This window comes from Pseudorca crassidens, chromosome 20 (assembly GCF_039906515.1).
Source record: "Pseudorca crassidens isolate mPseCra1 chromosome 20, mPseCra1.hap1, whole genome shotgun sequence".
NCBI lineage: Eukaryota > Metazoa > Chordata > Mammalia > Artiodactyla > Delphinidae > Pseudorca > Pseudorca crassidens.
Genome location: NC_090315.1, coordinates 49,944,234 through 49,960,772, shown reverse-complemented (window position 1 = coordinate 49,960,772; position 16,539 = coordinate 49,944,234). Strand labels below are relative to the sequence as shown.

At 42.6% G+C, this 16,539-nt stretch overlaps 1 protein-coding gene across 2 annotated transcripts in view; it reads left to right on the top strand.

Moving 5' to 3' along the window:
• The first annotated feature begins 936 nt into the window (after positions 1 to 936).
• RFWD3 (ring finger and WD repeat domain 3) overlaps positions 937 to 16,539 on the top strand; it is a 41,162-nt gene continuing 25,559 nt past the window's right edge. For both annotated transcript variants that reach the window (XM_067719819.1, XM_067719818.1), the window contains exons 1-3: positions 937 to 1,077; positions 4,206 to 4,773; positions 9,986 to 10,182. In XM_067719819.1, the coding sequence (XP_067575920.1) occupies positions 4,208 to 4,773; positions 9,986 to 10,182 (763 nt within the window). In that variant the 5' untranslated portion in view covers positions 937 to 1,077; positions 4,206 to 4,207. The remainder of the gene's footprint in view (positions 1,078 to 4,205; positions 4,774 to 9,985; positions 10,183 to 16,539) is intronic.

The following is a 16,539-nucleotide window of genomic DNA, read 5'->3' as shown; positions in this document are numbered from 1 at the left end:
TGAGACTCACTCAAAATGTTTTTCATTCTATGCCATAATATATGTATTTGTTTACAAAATAACATTCCTTTTCCTCATATTAACCTTGCTATAGCTCAGTAGAAGCTCCCTTGGGGCAGGAAAAGGAAAAAAAAAAACTACAAATGCTAATGTTCACTTTAGTGACAGGTTTGGAGGAGGAGAATATTGAAAAGTCAATTATTTGGATAATCCAAGGCTTTCAGTTGTTTACACTCTCCTCTGCTACTAGTTCCACTCAGAATTGGAAGCTGAGCAAATGAAATTCGGCAGTGTGCAGTCTGTGCCTGCGGTTTAGATTTTTAGGTCTTCCTCCTAAAGGTGAGATTTCGTCTTTCAGGGAAATGCTTGAAAAATGTTTGCTGTCAAGTGATGTGACGGTAGTTTAGTAGCAGGCAGTTTGTTGCAATGGTTTGGGATTGAAGAGACCGCGTAGGTAAGTTCTTTCGCATGAGCTCTTCAACCCACTGGAGGATATACAATATATGAACAGGATTGTCCCACTCCTCTTTACCGGCTCCGGGATACTGCGGGCAACATTTTGAAATTATTGGATTAGCTACCAGCCTTTGGATAAAGACATCTCCTTCACCAAAGACTTAGGGAGAAATAGCATAAGGCACAGTTTTAATATTTTCATCTTTCCAAAATGGACCAAGAAATCTTTCTCTTGCCACTTCCTCTCGCCACAAAATTCAAATAAAGAGCGGTAAAACCCTTCTTCCGCTTTTCTCTTTGGGCGAGAGTTGACGGACGTAGGTTTCTACCAATTGTACGAGGCCTTCTCGAGCGTGGTCCCGCCTAGTCCGTTTACGAAGGATCAGCCAATGAGAGCACCGCTGTTTCAGCCAGTGGCGACCAAAGAAAGAAGAAGAGAGGGTATTGGCCGCCGACTGGGACTGCTGCCCAATGGGAGCAGGCCGAGGCCGCAACACAGGCTGGCGGATTGAGCTGCACAACCGGAAGTGGTTGTTGGCGCCAGTCCGGCGAGAGTTCTTCGAAGGAGACTGCAGCTGCTCCGGGGGTCTCGCGAGTCTGACCGCGTCCTTTCGGTTTCAGGTGAGGTGGGCGTTTGCCTCTTCCCAGACCTTGGGCGTCTGGCTCCGGGATGACTTCTCGGGCTGGGTCCATGGACGCTGGGTCCATGGACTCCGGGCCCCGGGACGCCCCAAGATGGGCTGCGGGCCGGCCTGGAACCCGGCTGTCTGAGGAAGTTCGGCCGCTCCGGACGGCCCCAACTGTCGGGGCTGAGTCTCCCGAATCCCCGCTCTTTTGGGGTTGCTGGTGAGGATGGGGGCGGGGAAGGCAGGAACATCGGGGATCCCGGAAGGAGCCGACTTGGCCGCGGGGCCGGAGTCACAGGTACCCGGTTTGCTCTCCAGGCAGCCGAGCCTCAGACTCATCGTCTGCAAATAACTGCCGTCCCGTGGAGCGCCCTCTACTTGCATCACTTTCAAGTTGAACGAAAGACCTATTGTTCTGTCCAACTTTATCTCACAGCAACACTGTGACGTAAACACTTTTATTATCCCCATTTTACAGAGGAGCAAGTCGAATAGGGAACCTCCTAAGGTCCCAGAGGTAGGATGTGACAGAGCAGGGATTTGAACCCAGGTCGGCCCGACTCTCCGCCGGCGCCTCTTATTCTTTTAACTGGGAGCCATCATCCCGACTGGAGCGGACATTGGTTGAAATCTGAGTGACAAAGCTTGGGAAGATTACGGGAGGTCTAGAACCAGGCTGCTCACGGCCTGGGGCCGGGGGGGCGGCGGGGGGACGGAAGCCGACGCACCGCTGCTCAGCCCCAGGCCTGGAGGGATTTGTGTTTCCCCACGTTGATTGGGAAGCTTTGCTCCAGTATGGCGCTGGTTAGAGAACTTTCTGCCGGGATGAACATGTTCTATATCTCTCGTATCTCTGTGTCAATATCGGGCGCTAATATGTTCTTAGTTGTTGGGGGATTTTTGGTTGGTTTTGTGTTTTTAGGTGGATGGTGGGTAATTCAGTAGATATTTAGCATCTGTTCTGTACTTCTTGCTGTGTAGGATATACCGATGAATCAGGTTTGGATTCGGCTCTGGGCCTTTCACGTCTCATCAGAACTGGTTGTTCTCTAATCAGAGCTGGCATATGATGGGAAGAAATTTCACTTTTTAATATTTAACCATACTGAGAAGTGCACAGAATAATTTTTAAAAGACCCGTGCATTCACCACCCAGGTCTAACAAATCTTGGCTTTGACTTTTTGATAGAATTCTTTTTTTTTTTTCCTTAAAAAAAAAAATTCTGTATTCAAAACCTCATGTGTACCTCTGCACCCTTCCTCTCCTGAATTTGGTATTTTTCATGACTGGGCTTGTTTTATACTATCTTATATCTATAAGTCCATATAGTAGTGTGGTTTTGCATATTTTGTAAGTGTCCTAAAATTGGAATTAATAATGGAGGTTTTTCTGTAACTGATAAAATTTTTGAGGAAATTTACCATGTTGGGGTTCTTAGAAGAGAGTGTATGGTTACATCTTGACCAGAGGTTTTGCTTCACTTTCTTCTCCATTTTGAGTTCTCTCATTCTTGTACTTCAGTTAATCAAGTATTCTAGCTTGAGCTTTTAATATTATTATTTTTTAACTGTCTTTTGTTTTCTGAAAGAGTTACTCAGGTTTATCTTCCAGTCCTTCTATTAAAGCATTTATTTTGGCTGTAAATTTTCTTTTTTAAGAGCTCTTTCTTGTTTTCTGATTTGATCTTTTTTTCCTTGGCATTCTTTTAAGTTTGGATTTGTTTATTTATTTACTTACTTCTGTTTCTTGCATTGTATTCCTTGCTTTTCTCCGAGTTTCTGCTCTTTGTCTGCTTTGGTCTCTTTCTCTCATGTTGGAGGCTTTTCTTGAATGTCAGTTGTTCTTTGGCTATTTGTTCATTTTGAGGAGAGACCCCCAGAAAACTGATTGGAAGCTCTTTATGAATGACTGAACCTTACCAACCAATGGACTTTTACTGTTAGATGTATGGGCAGAGATCCAGCCATTTTCTTGAGAGTCAGAGCTGTCAGTATTTATAGATCTTTCCTCTTGAGCTGGTTTTCTCTAGGCAACAATCCTGTAATTTCCTGCCTTGAGGCATAGAGAATGTATGTAAACCAGAATATTGCGTTCTGGATTTGTGCAGCTGGGGAGAAGGGTTGGAAGTGTCTCACACTTGTGAAAGTTTGTAGACTTTCACTTAACTCTTTGTTTTCACTGCTGGTCTTAAGTCTGTCTGGTTCAAACCTCCAGTTGTCTGCAGCATAGGGGGAGGGGTTTTTTGATTGTTTGCCTGAGGGACAGAGTAACTACTTTCACAGGCTTTCCATCTCCGTCTTTCAATGCTATCTTCTTTGGTACATGGTTTTTACAGTCCCCTCAGTGGAAATTAGCTTGCTTCTCAACAGCACACAGTCCTACCAGTTATCAGTCCAAAAAACTGATTTGTGTGTCTCATACTCTCTTTGCCTTGTACTTGTGGATCCACTGCTTTCAGTAGTTCAGTCCTTATTTTATCGATCGATTTATTTATTTATTTATTTATTTATTTATTTATGGCTGCGTTGAGTCTTCATTCCTGTGCGTGGGCTTTTCTCTAGCTGCAGCGAGCGGGGTCTACTCTTGGTTGTGGTGTGCGCGCTTCTCATCGTGGTGGCTTCTCTTGTTGCCGAGCACAGGCTCTAGGCACGCAAGCTTCAGTAGTTGCGGCATGTGAGCCCTAGAGTGCATGGGCTTCAGTAGTTGCAGCACACAGGCTTCAGTACTTGTGGCTTGCGGCCTCTAGAGCACAGAATCAGTAGTTGTGGCACATGGGCTTATTTGCTCTGCAGCATGTGGGATCTTCCTGGACCAGGGATCGAACCTGTGTCTCCTGCATTAGCAGGCATATTCTTAACCACTGTGCCACCAGGGAAGTCCCTAGATCTATTTTAAAGGTTAGTGCTGTGATCACATGACTTCATGTTTTCAAAAGGCAAACAGGAAAACTGGTTATAAGTACTTATTATGGGAAAAAAAAGTCGAACAAAATCATCTCTTTAAGTTTCTCAGTTTTGCCAAGAATGATCTTAAACAGAAATATTAAAGAACAGATATGATTAGATAAAACATGTCTTATAGCTGATATATTTTACTAATACTTACAAATATTGTTTCTTCAGTGATGGCTCATGAAGCAATGAAATATGATCTTCAGGTGCAGTTAGATCATGGTGCTGCACAGCAGCCTGCTCCTCCTGAAGTGGTCAGCGGCCAAGGTGGACCACCCCTGCTCCAGCCTTCTCATACTGAGGTGGTCAGCAGCCAGGAAGGACCACCCCTGTTTGAGCCTGCACCTGCTGCAGTGGTCAGCAGCCAAGGGGGACCAGCCCTGCTCCAGCCCCCTCCTGATGAAGTGGTCAGCAGCCAAGAGGGACTGCCCCGGCTTCAGGCTGCTCCACAGGTATCCATTGATATGACAGAGGAGCTCTCAGGAGAAGAGACTGTGGAGAACATCAATCCAGGAGTTTCAGAGGAGAGTAGGCAGGAATCTGGTGCTAACCACACTGCCCAAGTATCTTCATTGGATCCAGTGAACAGCTTCATCAGTGGGCTGCAGAGACTTCATGGCATGCTGGAATTCCTGAGACCAACTTCGGACCACAGGGTGGGGCCAGTGAGAGCTAGGAGGAGGAGTTCTGCTTCACAGAGGGCAAGAGCTGGAGGGTCTCACAGGACAAACAGTGCCAGGTAAATATATGTATAAACAGTAGGATTAGTGCCAGATTGGGAATTACGAACCTTAGGCCCTGATCGTAGCCCCAGTGCTGCCAAGAATTGGCGTTGTGACTTGGCAAGTCAGGTGACCTTTCTGAACCCCCGTTACCTCATAAGTCAGATGAAAATAAAAGTGCTTGCCTTATTTACTTCACAAAGTAATGGAGGGGACAAGTTACACTGATATGTTTTGAAAACTCAGTGGTAGTTTGTTGGCAGCGGTTTCTGTAGAGGCTGGCTTTTCTTCAGATCGTTTGTCTCTTGTACATCAAAAAAATATTTAACTTGCAAGGCCACTCCACTCACCCATGTTTCATTGTTCTCCACTTAGTGGTGCAGTAGATTTTGGAAGATGGGCAGGCTGGATTTAGAGAAGCCTTGTGAAAAGTAGAGTGTGAATTAATTTAGAGCTTATCTGACTAAGTGAGAAACATTCTAGCCCTCTTCACCTGATACTGTGTTGTAGAGTTAAAAATAATTTTCTTCCATAGGTTTTGGTTTGAATTTGCCTCTTGAAGGGCTTAGCCGTCAGATCTTGACAGAGTTATTATGAAGAACAACAATTATCTATGCCTTACCTGTTTTTTCACTTCCTCCAGCTTTTTTTGAAATACTTTGTTTCACATTTGGGCTTCTAAGTATCTTCATAATGTTGAGATTGAATTCAACCTTTTCATTTTAAATATGAAGGAAACTTGGACCCTGAGAGAGTGGTTTGTTCAGGGTCTCATAGCGACAGCACTGAGGAGGTTAGAGCTGGTGTTGGAACTTGAATCTGACTGTTGTCAACAAAAACAGATAGAGGAAGCTTCAGTCAGACCCATTTGTTTTCTAACACTGTGAAAATAATGAGGTGACAATAAAAAGTGGTAGCTGGGCCATCTAATACCTATGTTTTACAAATGAGGAAGATGATGGGGTGATTTGTGATTTGACTGGGATAACTGGAACTGGACTGTGCCTTCTGATTCTGGATTTCAGCATCCTTTTCCATGGATCCTGCTGATTACTGTATCAGGACCTGCTATTACTGTGGCTTCAGTCTCTGTAATGCCTGGTCACTGCTGGATGTGATCCATCAAGGGTGAGAGGTGCCTAGTTCTGTGTTGACAAGAGTTGCAAATGTATGCTACTCTGTTATTTTAAGATGCCGTTTACTCGGATTTTGAAAGCAAAGTAGGATTTCATACATTTGTGTCATAGGTGAAAGTACCTTGTAGTGCAATTTGGGGTCCCTGTTGAAGTAAGGGGGCTGAGAGTTGAGAGTGGTGTCCCCAAGAACTGTCAAGAGGCCTCTTGCAGTAGTCCTCACGCTTGGTTGTTCATCCACTCATGAGCAGGCGGGGGTGGAGATTGCTCTTGGTCGGGAACTTTTGTGTTAACCAGTTCACAGGAGAGTGACACTTATAAACCAGATGCCAATTTACAGAGAAAATTAGAAACACCACAGAGACCAAATTCTCTTGTTGGCATGGTCAGCATGATTCACCTAGGGGATGCTGCCACACTGAAGCCAGACTCTAATCAGAAAATAGCTTGATGTGCGTAGAATCTCTGCTCAGGGACTGAGCTACAGAATTTAGATGTTAAATGATGTCAGTTAAGCTATTTGACTGACGGTCATATGTTTGTCTCCACAAAGAGAATAAACCTTAAAGGCAAGGAATTATGCAGTTCAGTGGAGAGAACATGGATTCTGGAGCCAGATAAATGTGGCGTTAAAATTTTTTTTCCTTTAAATTGTGTTGTAAACAAATTCCACACTAAATTCACATAAAAGTCTGAGTTTTTCCAGGACTTATTGCTTATACCTTCTGAATTTCTTGAGGTGAATTTCTCATTATGGTGTTTGACATTACTCACCCGACAGACCATTCCTGGGCCAGGTGCTGAGAGCCTGGGCCAAGGTGAGCAGCTTTTGCCTCAGACTCCACCAAAAAGCCAAAATTGGGGAAACCTGCATAGTGGGATATTTTTCCCAACTACTTCTCAGCCAAGGTCACAAACTCCTTTCCTGTTTCTTTGTTTGAGGCTGCTTGATTCTGACAGCCAGCATCATCACCTATTCATCAAATATTTGTAACACTCCACTATGTGAGAGACTGAACTTTTGCCTTGAAGATACGTTGGTGAACAGGACAGATCAGGGTACTGTTTCTCTTGGAGCTTATGGAATCTAGGACTATAGAGGGTAAGCAAGGGGCAAGAACTTACTATACTGTTATTTAATTCAGAGATGATAAGTGCGGGAAAAAAGGAGAATTTCTTGGGTCTAAGACTGTACTCCTAGCACTGCCTCCCAGTTGCTCTTCATAGTTCGTCTTTTATATGTCCCCGCCTGACCTTGGAAATGCCTCTTTTGCTATGTAAAAGCAATATTAATGAGTGATTTTTTAAAAAATAGTCAATCACTTAATTTTTTACTGGTTTCTATGCAGAATGCTATTGATATGCACGTAATAGCCTAACTTTATTATGTATTTCATTTGGTTAAAATGTTCTTAGGAAATACTGTTCTTATATTCTTATTCTCATGAGTAGCTATAGCTGCTGTTCATGCACGGTTCCTAAAATAAGTTTGTAAACTTGGTTAGCATGTTTTTTTGAAAAGGAAACCTGAGTGACATCAGTGAAAACGGCAGAGTAAGGACCCCAGAAAATTCTCTCCATAAAATCATTGAAACAGGGCTTCCCTGGTGGCGCAGTGGTTGGGAGTCTGCCTGTCAATGCAGGGGACATGGATTCGAGCCCTGGTCTGGGAAGATCCCACATGCCATGGAGCAACTAAGCCCGTGTGCCACAGCTACTGAGCCTGCACGTCTGGAGCCTGTGCTCCGCAACAGGAGAGGCCGCGACAGTGAGAGGCCCGTGCACCGCGATGAAGAGTGGCCCCCGCTCGCTGCAACTGGAGAAAGAAAGCCCTCGCACAGAAACGAAGACCCGACACAGCCATAAATAAATAAACAAATTTATTTTTTTAAAAAATAATTGAAACAACTGGCAAAATTTATCAAAATCAACTTTTCAGTACTCTGGAAATTAACCAAATACTTGTAGCAATTCAGTGAGTGATTCTCAAACCAGCTGAATCTCAGTAAGAACTGTAAGCTTTGTGGCATTCCCTATTCCCATCCCCTTCTTCAGCTTCATAGTAGTCTTTTTTTTTAAAAAAAATATTTATTTATTTATTTGGCTGCGTTGGGTCTTAGTTGCAGCATGTGGGATCTTTCATTGTGGCACGCGGACTTCGTTGCCCCACGGCATGTGGGATCTTAGTTCCCCGACCAGGGATCGAACCCATGCTCCCTGCATTAGAAGGCTGATTCTTAACCACTACTATCGAGGGACTTACTATGAAGTCCCTCCATAGTAGTCTTGAAAACTAAATGCCTGCAATCACAGTGAAAAGGCAGCAGTCTGGAAGCAACTAGAGAGAGTAGAATGGAATTGGAGGTCCTTCAAAGCCTCATCCCCAGAGAATTCTCTTCCTTTGACCTGTTTGTTGGTTTCCTGGAAGATCCCACTTGAAAGGCAATCCCTGGCTTGTCCAGTTCGAAAATTCTAAAGCCTTTTCCCCAGGGTCTGCCTGTGGCAGTGGATGACCATTGGGGCAAACATTAGACTAACCAAAAAGCTTAAAAGGAAAAGGTGGAGAATGAGATCTTCCTATGGGGTTTTGAAAAGTTCTGACATATTCCTGGGAATCTAGAAGGCCACATACATGCCCCTGGGCCCACAATCAGGAAAGACCTAGGAAGGCACTAAGCTCTCAACTCTGGCTGACTTTGAGGCTCTGCATAAGCAGGAAATGAAGGCTGAGGCAGAATTGTCACCTGCCTGGCTGATTATTGATGATGTGTCCCAACACACACATCAAGTCTCTCACCAAAGACTGGGAGGTGTACTGATTCCAAGTGTTTAAGGAAATCTCTATCTAGTCATGAACTGAACACTAAGCTAACCAAACAGAAACTTCAGTGGCCACACACAACAAAGAATGCAAACTTTATAGAATTAACTTCAGAAAAGTCACTAAACCAATAGTAACAACTATAAGAAATAGCAACAACAACAAACCCTGGAAATGGGTGAAATCTCATTTCCGGAGTTACCACATTATATTATTTGAAACGTCCAGTTTTCAAGAAAAAATAAGATATGTAAAGAAAGTATAACCAAAACACAGGAAGAAAAAATAGAAACTGTACATGAAGAAGCCAAGATGTTGGACTTACTAGACCAACTTTAAATCTGCTATTTAAATATATTCAAAGAACTAAAGCAAAGTATAAAACAACAAAATAGACAATATCAATAAAGAGACTGAAGTTATAAAAATGTACAAAATAGAAATACTGGAGTTGACACAGTAAATGGAAAAAAATCACTAGAGAGCTCAACAGCAGGTTTGAGCAGGCAAAAGAGAGAACTTTTGTCCTTCTTTGACATCTTTGACTTGAAAAGTGGCTCAAAATAAGAGATGAGACAATGATGACCATAGCCAGGCTTCATACCTTCAAAAGACCTTGGTCTTAGTAGCTGCAGAAGCAGAATCCCATGAGGCCATATTTGATCAATAGGGCCCTTTTAGGGCTTCCCTGGTGGCACAGTGGTTGAGAGTCCGCCTGCTGATGCAGGGGACACGGGTTCGTGCCCCGGTCCGGGAGGATCCCATATGCCACGGATCGGCTGGGCCCGTGAGCCATGGCCGCTGGGCCTGTGCATCCGGAGCCTGTGCTCCGCAATGGGAGAGGCCACGGCAGTGAGAGGCTGGCGTACCAAAAAAAAAAATGGGGCCCTTTTTCATCTTGCCCACTCTCTTTTCAGCCCCCTAATATCAGCAGACAAATTGCTGAGTCAGCCCTCCCTCCCTCCCTCCCTTTCTTTATATTAATGAGTCATGTCTTTAAAAGATATTGACAAAAGAAATGCCAGTAAAGTAGGATTAGCTTTTAGCAGAGGGGTCAGGCTTCAGTGTGGGCTAATGGAATACTTGAGTGGAAAGAGCATGTCTAGTCCAGTCAGCACCTGCCTGAATCTCTATTCCTACTTCAGCGTTCAAAGGCAGCATTTAATGGCCTGGTGATGCATTAAAATGACTAGGATTTACCTCCAAATTACTGTGGATTATTCTTGTGATGATGGTACATTGTACAAGAATTCTGTTGTCTTTCTGCATATATAGGTTGAGATCACCGCTGGATGCTTACTTTCAAGTGAGCAGGACGCAGCCTCATTCGCCAGCCACCTCTTATGGTTCAGAGACTAGGAATCCTGTCTCTGAAGACTTGCAGCTATCAGGTAGTTCTGACAGTGACAGCTCCACAGAGTATGAAGAGGGAGTTGTCCAGTCAGAGGAACCTAGAGCTGTTGTTTTAGAAGGTGAGTGTTTTATCCAGATTTGATCCACAAGGTCAACATCTGGAAAGCTTAGACTCCAGAAGGCTAGAAACTCTAGACTAGTGTTTTAATACTTTGCCTTTTCACCCCAAATGTCATAGATTAATGCTTTATAGTACAGAGCTTTCACTGGCCATAACTATATAGAGAGGATTTGATCTGGCTTGCAATTTAATGTGATTTGTGACCCATTGAGTTGGTCACTTTATAATGGCATTTTACATTCCCTTTCGTTTTCTTAGACATTTGAGAAGGAAGTAGATTATTTAAAAGAAAAGCTTTGTAAATTCAGCACCCTATCTAGTCCGGTACTTTTTAAGTCCTAGTGTAATGTTACGTGTTGTGCAAGTGGAAGTTTATTTAACAGTAGATGCTCAGAGACCCTTTAAGCATATGCTTGTATTAAAAAACTCTCTGGGGACTTCCCTGGTGGCACAGTGAATAAGAATCCGCCTGCCAATGCAGGGGACACGGATTTGATCCCTGGTCTGGGAGGATCCCACGTACTGCGGAGCAACTAAGCCCACGAGCCACAACTACTGAAGCTCACACGCCTAGAGCCCATGCTCCGCAACAAGGAAAGCCACCACAAGGAGAAGCCTGTGCACCACAATGAAGAGTAGCCCCCAGTCACCACAACTAGAGAAAGCCCGTGCACAGCAACAAAGACCCAACGCAGCCAAAAATAAATAAAATTAAATCTTTACCCAGAAAAAAAACAAAAACCAAAAAACCTATCTGATACCCTACACTGTGGTCTTCTCACACTAAAGGGGACCAAGGCTTGGAGAAATGGCTTTCCAGGTCTGTGATAGGAAATATACAAGATGGGCCTAGGGCATTTTATTGTGCTGGAAAGCAAGGAAGCCGTCTGAGTCTTACACAGTTAATCAGTAGGCACAGGTGCAACCTTGAAAGAGATCCTACTGGCCTAAGTTGGGACAGTTTGAGCATTAAAAAGAATAATGAATGTATTCTTAGATTACAGATTGAAATACATCAAATCTGTGTGAATCTATAAATTCATAATTGTGCACTTTTTTTAAAAAAAAAAAAACCTCACTTATCACCATAATAAGTTATTAGAGCCCTAACTCATTGCTCTGAAAACTGTTGAATAGAGGATTAAGCATTTATCCTGCCTTTCCTATATGAACTGTATCCAGAAAACCAAATAGTTGATGGAGAAGGTCTTTTAAGTGTTTGTTTGTTTGTTTTTTGTTTTTGTTTTTGTTTTTCGATATGCGGGCCTCTCACTGTTGTGGCCTCTCCCGTTGCGGAGCACAGGCTCCGGACGCGCAGGCTCAGCGGCCATGGCTTATGGGCCCAGCCGCTCCGCGGCATGTGGGATCTTCCTGGACTGGGGCACGAACCTGTGTCCCCTGCATCGGCAGGTGGACTCTCAACCACTGCGCCACCAGGGAAGCCCTGTTTGTTTGTTTTTAAGACTTTTTTTTTTTTAGAGTAGTTTATGGTTCACAACAAAGCTGAAAAGAAGCTAGAGAGATCTCCCATATGCATCTGCCCCCCTCCCTCCCCCACACATACATGCACTGCCTCTCCATTATTGGCATCATTCACCAGAATGGTGCGTTAGTTACACACTGTAATCACTCGAAGTCTTTGGTTTACCTTGGGGTTTACTGTTGGTGTTGCACATTCTATAAGTTTGGACAAATGTATAATGACATACATCCATCATTATAATATCATATACAGTATTTTCAGTGCCCTAAACATTCTCTATGCTCTGCCTATTCTTCCCTTCCACCCACCCCCTAAGAAGTTTTTTTTAATAGAAAAATTCCAGCTAGTAATTGTACCATGAATGATAATAGGGGGGGAAATTATCATTTTGTGACTCCTAATGCATTGATGTATCTAGTCAAAGATCATCAGTGACTCTTCAAACCATTAGATTGGAAGGTTGGTGGGAGTCTTTTTAATAGAGGGACCAGGCTGACACCACCTGAACCCACTGATCAATCTTAGCATTTCAGAAAGTGAAACCACCAGATTTTATGTGCCTCTTGATGTGCTGCAATCAGAAATGTCCAGGGCTTCCCTGGTGGCGCAGTGGTTAACAATCCACCTGCCAGTGCAGGGGACACGGGTTCAATCCCTGGTCCAGGAAGATTCCACATGCCGTGGAGCAACTAGGCCCGTGAGCCACAGCTACTGAGCCTGCGCATGTGGAGCCTGTGCCCCGCAACAAGAGAGGCCATGATAGTGAAAGGCCCGCGCACTGTGATGAAGAGTGACCCTCGCACCACGATGAAGAGTGGCCCCCACTTGCCGCAACTAGAGAAAGCCCTCGCACGAAACAAAGACCCAACACAGCCAAAAAAAAAAAGACATCATTAAAAGAGTAAGATGGCAACCCACTGACTAGAGAAAACATTCATAATACATATATCCAGAAAAGGGCTTATATCTAGAATACATAAATAACTTCTACAACCTTATAGAAAAATGGGCCGAAGATTTGCAAAGGTATTTCCAAAACAAGATAGCTAAATGTCCAATAAATATATACAGAGATTTGATTAGTCATCAGGGAAATACAGATTAAAACCACAGTGTGGTAACTGATATGCACCCACCGCAACAGCTAAAATTTAAAAGACTGACAATATCAAGTATTGGGAAGGATATAAAGCAACCAGACCTCTCATAGAGTACTGGTGGGAGTGTAAATTTTTTTTTTTAATTCTGCTTGTAAGAGGTTCACTTTATTTATTTTTTTATTGAAGCATAGTTGATTTACAATGTTGTGTTAGTTTCTGCTGTACAGCAAAGAGATTCAGTTATACATATATATATGTATATTCTTTTTTTATATATTCTTTTCCATTATGGTTTATCATAGGATATTTATTTATCTATTTATTTATTTTTGGCTGTGTTGGGTCTTTGTTGCTGCACGTGGGCTTTCTCTTGTTGCGGTGCCTGGGCTTCTCGTTGCGGTGGCTTCTCGTTGCTGAGAATGGGCTCTAGGCGTGCGGGCTTCAGTAGTTGTGGCACGTGGGCTTAGTTGCTCCGTGGTATGTGGGATCCTTCCAGACCAGGGATTGAACCCATGTCCCCTGCATTGGTAGGCGGATCCTTAACCACTGCACCACCAGGGAGGTCCCTCTTCTGCCCTTTTTTTTTTCTTTGCATTTTTGAGTGTTTTATTTATATCAAATTGGATAAAATGTGTGTATTTCTCAGACAGAAAAGACATGTCGAGGTAGAAATGTACCTTTCAACTATTCATGGGTACACAAGTACACTGGGGAGATTGTAAAAGTGCAGATTGTGATTCAGTAGGTCCGGTAGGCCTGAGTTCTATTTTTTTGGGGGGGAGGGGGTTGAGTAATTTTTATTTAAAATTTTTATTTCCTTGTATCTTTTTTTTATTTTTACTTCTTTATTAGAGTATAATTGCTTTACAATGGTGTGTTAGTTTTTGCTTTATAACAAAGTGAATCAGTTATACATATACATATGTTCCCATATCTCTTCCCTCTTGTGTCTCCCTCCCTCCCACCCTCCCTATCCCACCCCTCCACGCGGTCACAAAGCACCGAGCTGATCTCCCTGTGCTATGTGGCTGCTTCCCACTAGCTATCTACCTTACATTTGGTAGTGTTTATATGTCCATGCCTCTCTCTCGCTTTGTCACAGCTTACCCTTCCCCCTCCCCATATCCTCAAGTCCATTCTCTAGTAGGTCTGTGTCTTTATTCCTGTCTTACCCCTAGGTTCTTCGTGACATTTTTTTTTCCCCTTAAATTCCATATATATGTGTTAGCATACGGTATTTGTCTTTCTCTTTCTGACTTACTCTGCCCATTTTTTGATTGGGTTGTTTTTTTGTTGTTGAGTTGTATGAGCTGTTTGTGTATTTTGGAAATTAAGCCCATGTCAGTCGTATCTTTTGCAGATATTTTCTCCCATTCTGTAGGTTGTCTTTTCATTTTGCTTATGGTTTCCTTTGCTGTACAAAAGCTTGTAAGTTTGATTGGGTCCCATTTATTTAGTTTTGTTTTTATTTCTATTGCTTTGGGAGACTGACCTAAGAAAACATTGGTATGATTTGTTTTGCCTATGATCTCTTCTTAGGAGTTTTATGGTGTCATGTTTTATCTTTAAGTCTTTGAGCCATTTTGAATTTATTTTAGTGTATGGTGAGAAGGTGTGTTCTAACTTCATTTATTTACATATGGCTGTCCAACTTTCCCAACACCACTTGCTAAAGAGACTGTCTTTTTCCCATTGTATATTCTTGCCTCCTTTGTTGAAGATTAATTGACTGTAGGTGTGTGGGTTTATTTGTGGGCTCTATTTTCTGTTCCATTGATCCATATGTCTGTTTTTGTGCCAATACCATGCTGTTTTGATTACTGTAGCTTTGTGGTATTGTCTGAAGTCTGGGAGGGTTATGCCTCCTGCTTCATTCTTTTTTTTCAGGATTGCTTTGGCAATTCTGGGTCTTTTATGGTTCCATATAAATTTTAGGATTATTTGTTCTAGTGCTGTGAAAAATGTCATGGGTAATTTGATAGGGATTGCATTAAATCTGTAGGCTGCTTTGGGTAGTATGGCCATTTTAGCAGTATTAATTCTTCCAGTCCAAGAGCATGGGATATCTTTCCATTTCTTTGAATCATCTTCAGTTTCCTTTATTAATGTTTTATAGTTCTCAGTGAATAAGTCTTTTTCCTCCTTAGTCAGGTTTATTTCTAAATATTTTATTTTGGGGGGTGTGGTTTTTTTCTTTCTTCTTTTTTGGCCACACAGCATGCGGGATCTTAGTTCCCTGACCGGGGATTGAACTCATGCCCCATGCAGTGGAAGTGCGGAGTCTTAACCATTGGACTGCCAGGGAAGTCCCTTGCGGGTGTGATTTTTAAAAGGTATTGTATTTTTACGTCCCCTTTCTGATACTTCATTGTTAGTGTAAAATGCAACTGATTTCTGTATGTTAATCTTGTATCCTGCTACCTTGCTGAATTCCTTTATCAGTTCTAGTAGTTTTTGTGTGGAGTCCTTAAGATTTTATATATATAGTATCATATTATGTGCATATAATGACAGTTTTACCTCTTCCCTTCCAATTTGGATACCTTTTATTTCTTTTTCTTGTCTGATTGCTGTGGCTAGGACTTCCAGTACTATGTTGAATAGAAGTGGTGAGAGTGGGCATCCTTGTCTTGTTCCAGATTTTAGCAGGAATGCTTTCAGCTTTTCACCATTGAGTATTATATTGTCTGTGAGTTTGTCATAAACAGACATGTTTATGACAAAAAACATGTTCTTGTTTTTTGAGGAAGGCATGTATCGCTTGAACTTCTCTGTAAGAACTGCTTTTGCTGCATCCCATAGATTTTGTATGGTTGTGTTTTCATTGTCATTTGTCTCAAGGTATTTTTTAATTTCCTGTTTGATTTCATCATTGACCCATTGGTTTTTTAGTAGCATGTTGTTTAGTTTCCATGTAATCGTTTTTTTCTCATTTCTTTTTCTGTGGTTGATTTCTAGTTTCATGCTGTCGTGGTCACAAAAGATGCTTGAGATAATTTCTAAAAATATCAATTAAGTCTAACAGTTCTGTTGTATCATTTAGGATCTCTGTTTGCTGTATTGATTTTCAGTCTAGAAGATCCGTCCATTGATGTGAGTGGGGTGTTAAAGTCTCCTACTATTATTGTATTCCTGTCAGTCTCTCCCTTTATGTCTGTTAATTGTGTTTTATGTATTTTGATGCTTCTATATTAGGTGCATATATGTTGATGAGTTAAAATCCTCTTCTTGTGTTGATCCTTTTATCATTATATAGTGTCCTTTATCTTTCCTTATGGCCTTTTTCTTAAAGTCTATTTTATCTGATATGAGTATTGCAACCCCCACTTTCTTATCATTTCTGTTAGCACCATATATCTTTTTCCATCCCCTCACTTTCAATCTGTATGTGTGCTTTGCCCTAAAGTGGGTCTCTTGTAGGCAGCATATTGTAGGCTTTTGTTGTTTCTATCCAGTCTGCCACTCTGTGTCTTTTGATTGGAGCATTTAGTCCATGGACATTTAAAGTAATTTTTTTTTAAAGAAATATACGATTTATTTATTTATTTGTTTGTTTGTTTATTTATTTTGCGGTACATGGGCCTCTCACTGCTGTGGCCTCTCCCGTTGCGGAGCACAGGCTCCGGTGCGCAGGCCCAGCGGCCATGGCTCATGGGCCCAGCCGCTCCGCGGCACGTGGGATCCTCCTGGACCGGGGCACAAACCCGTGTCCCCTGCATCGGCAGGCGGACCCTCAACCACTGCGCCACCAGGGAAGCCCCCTATTTATTTA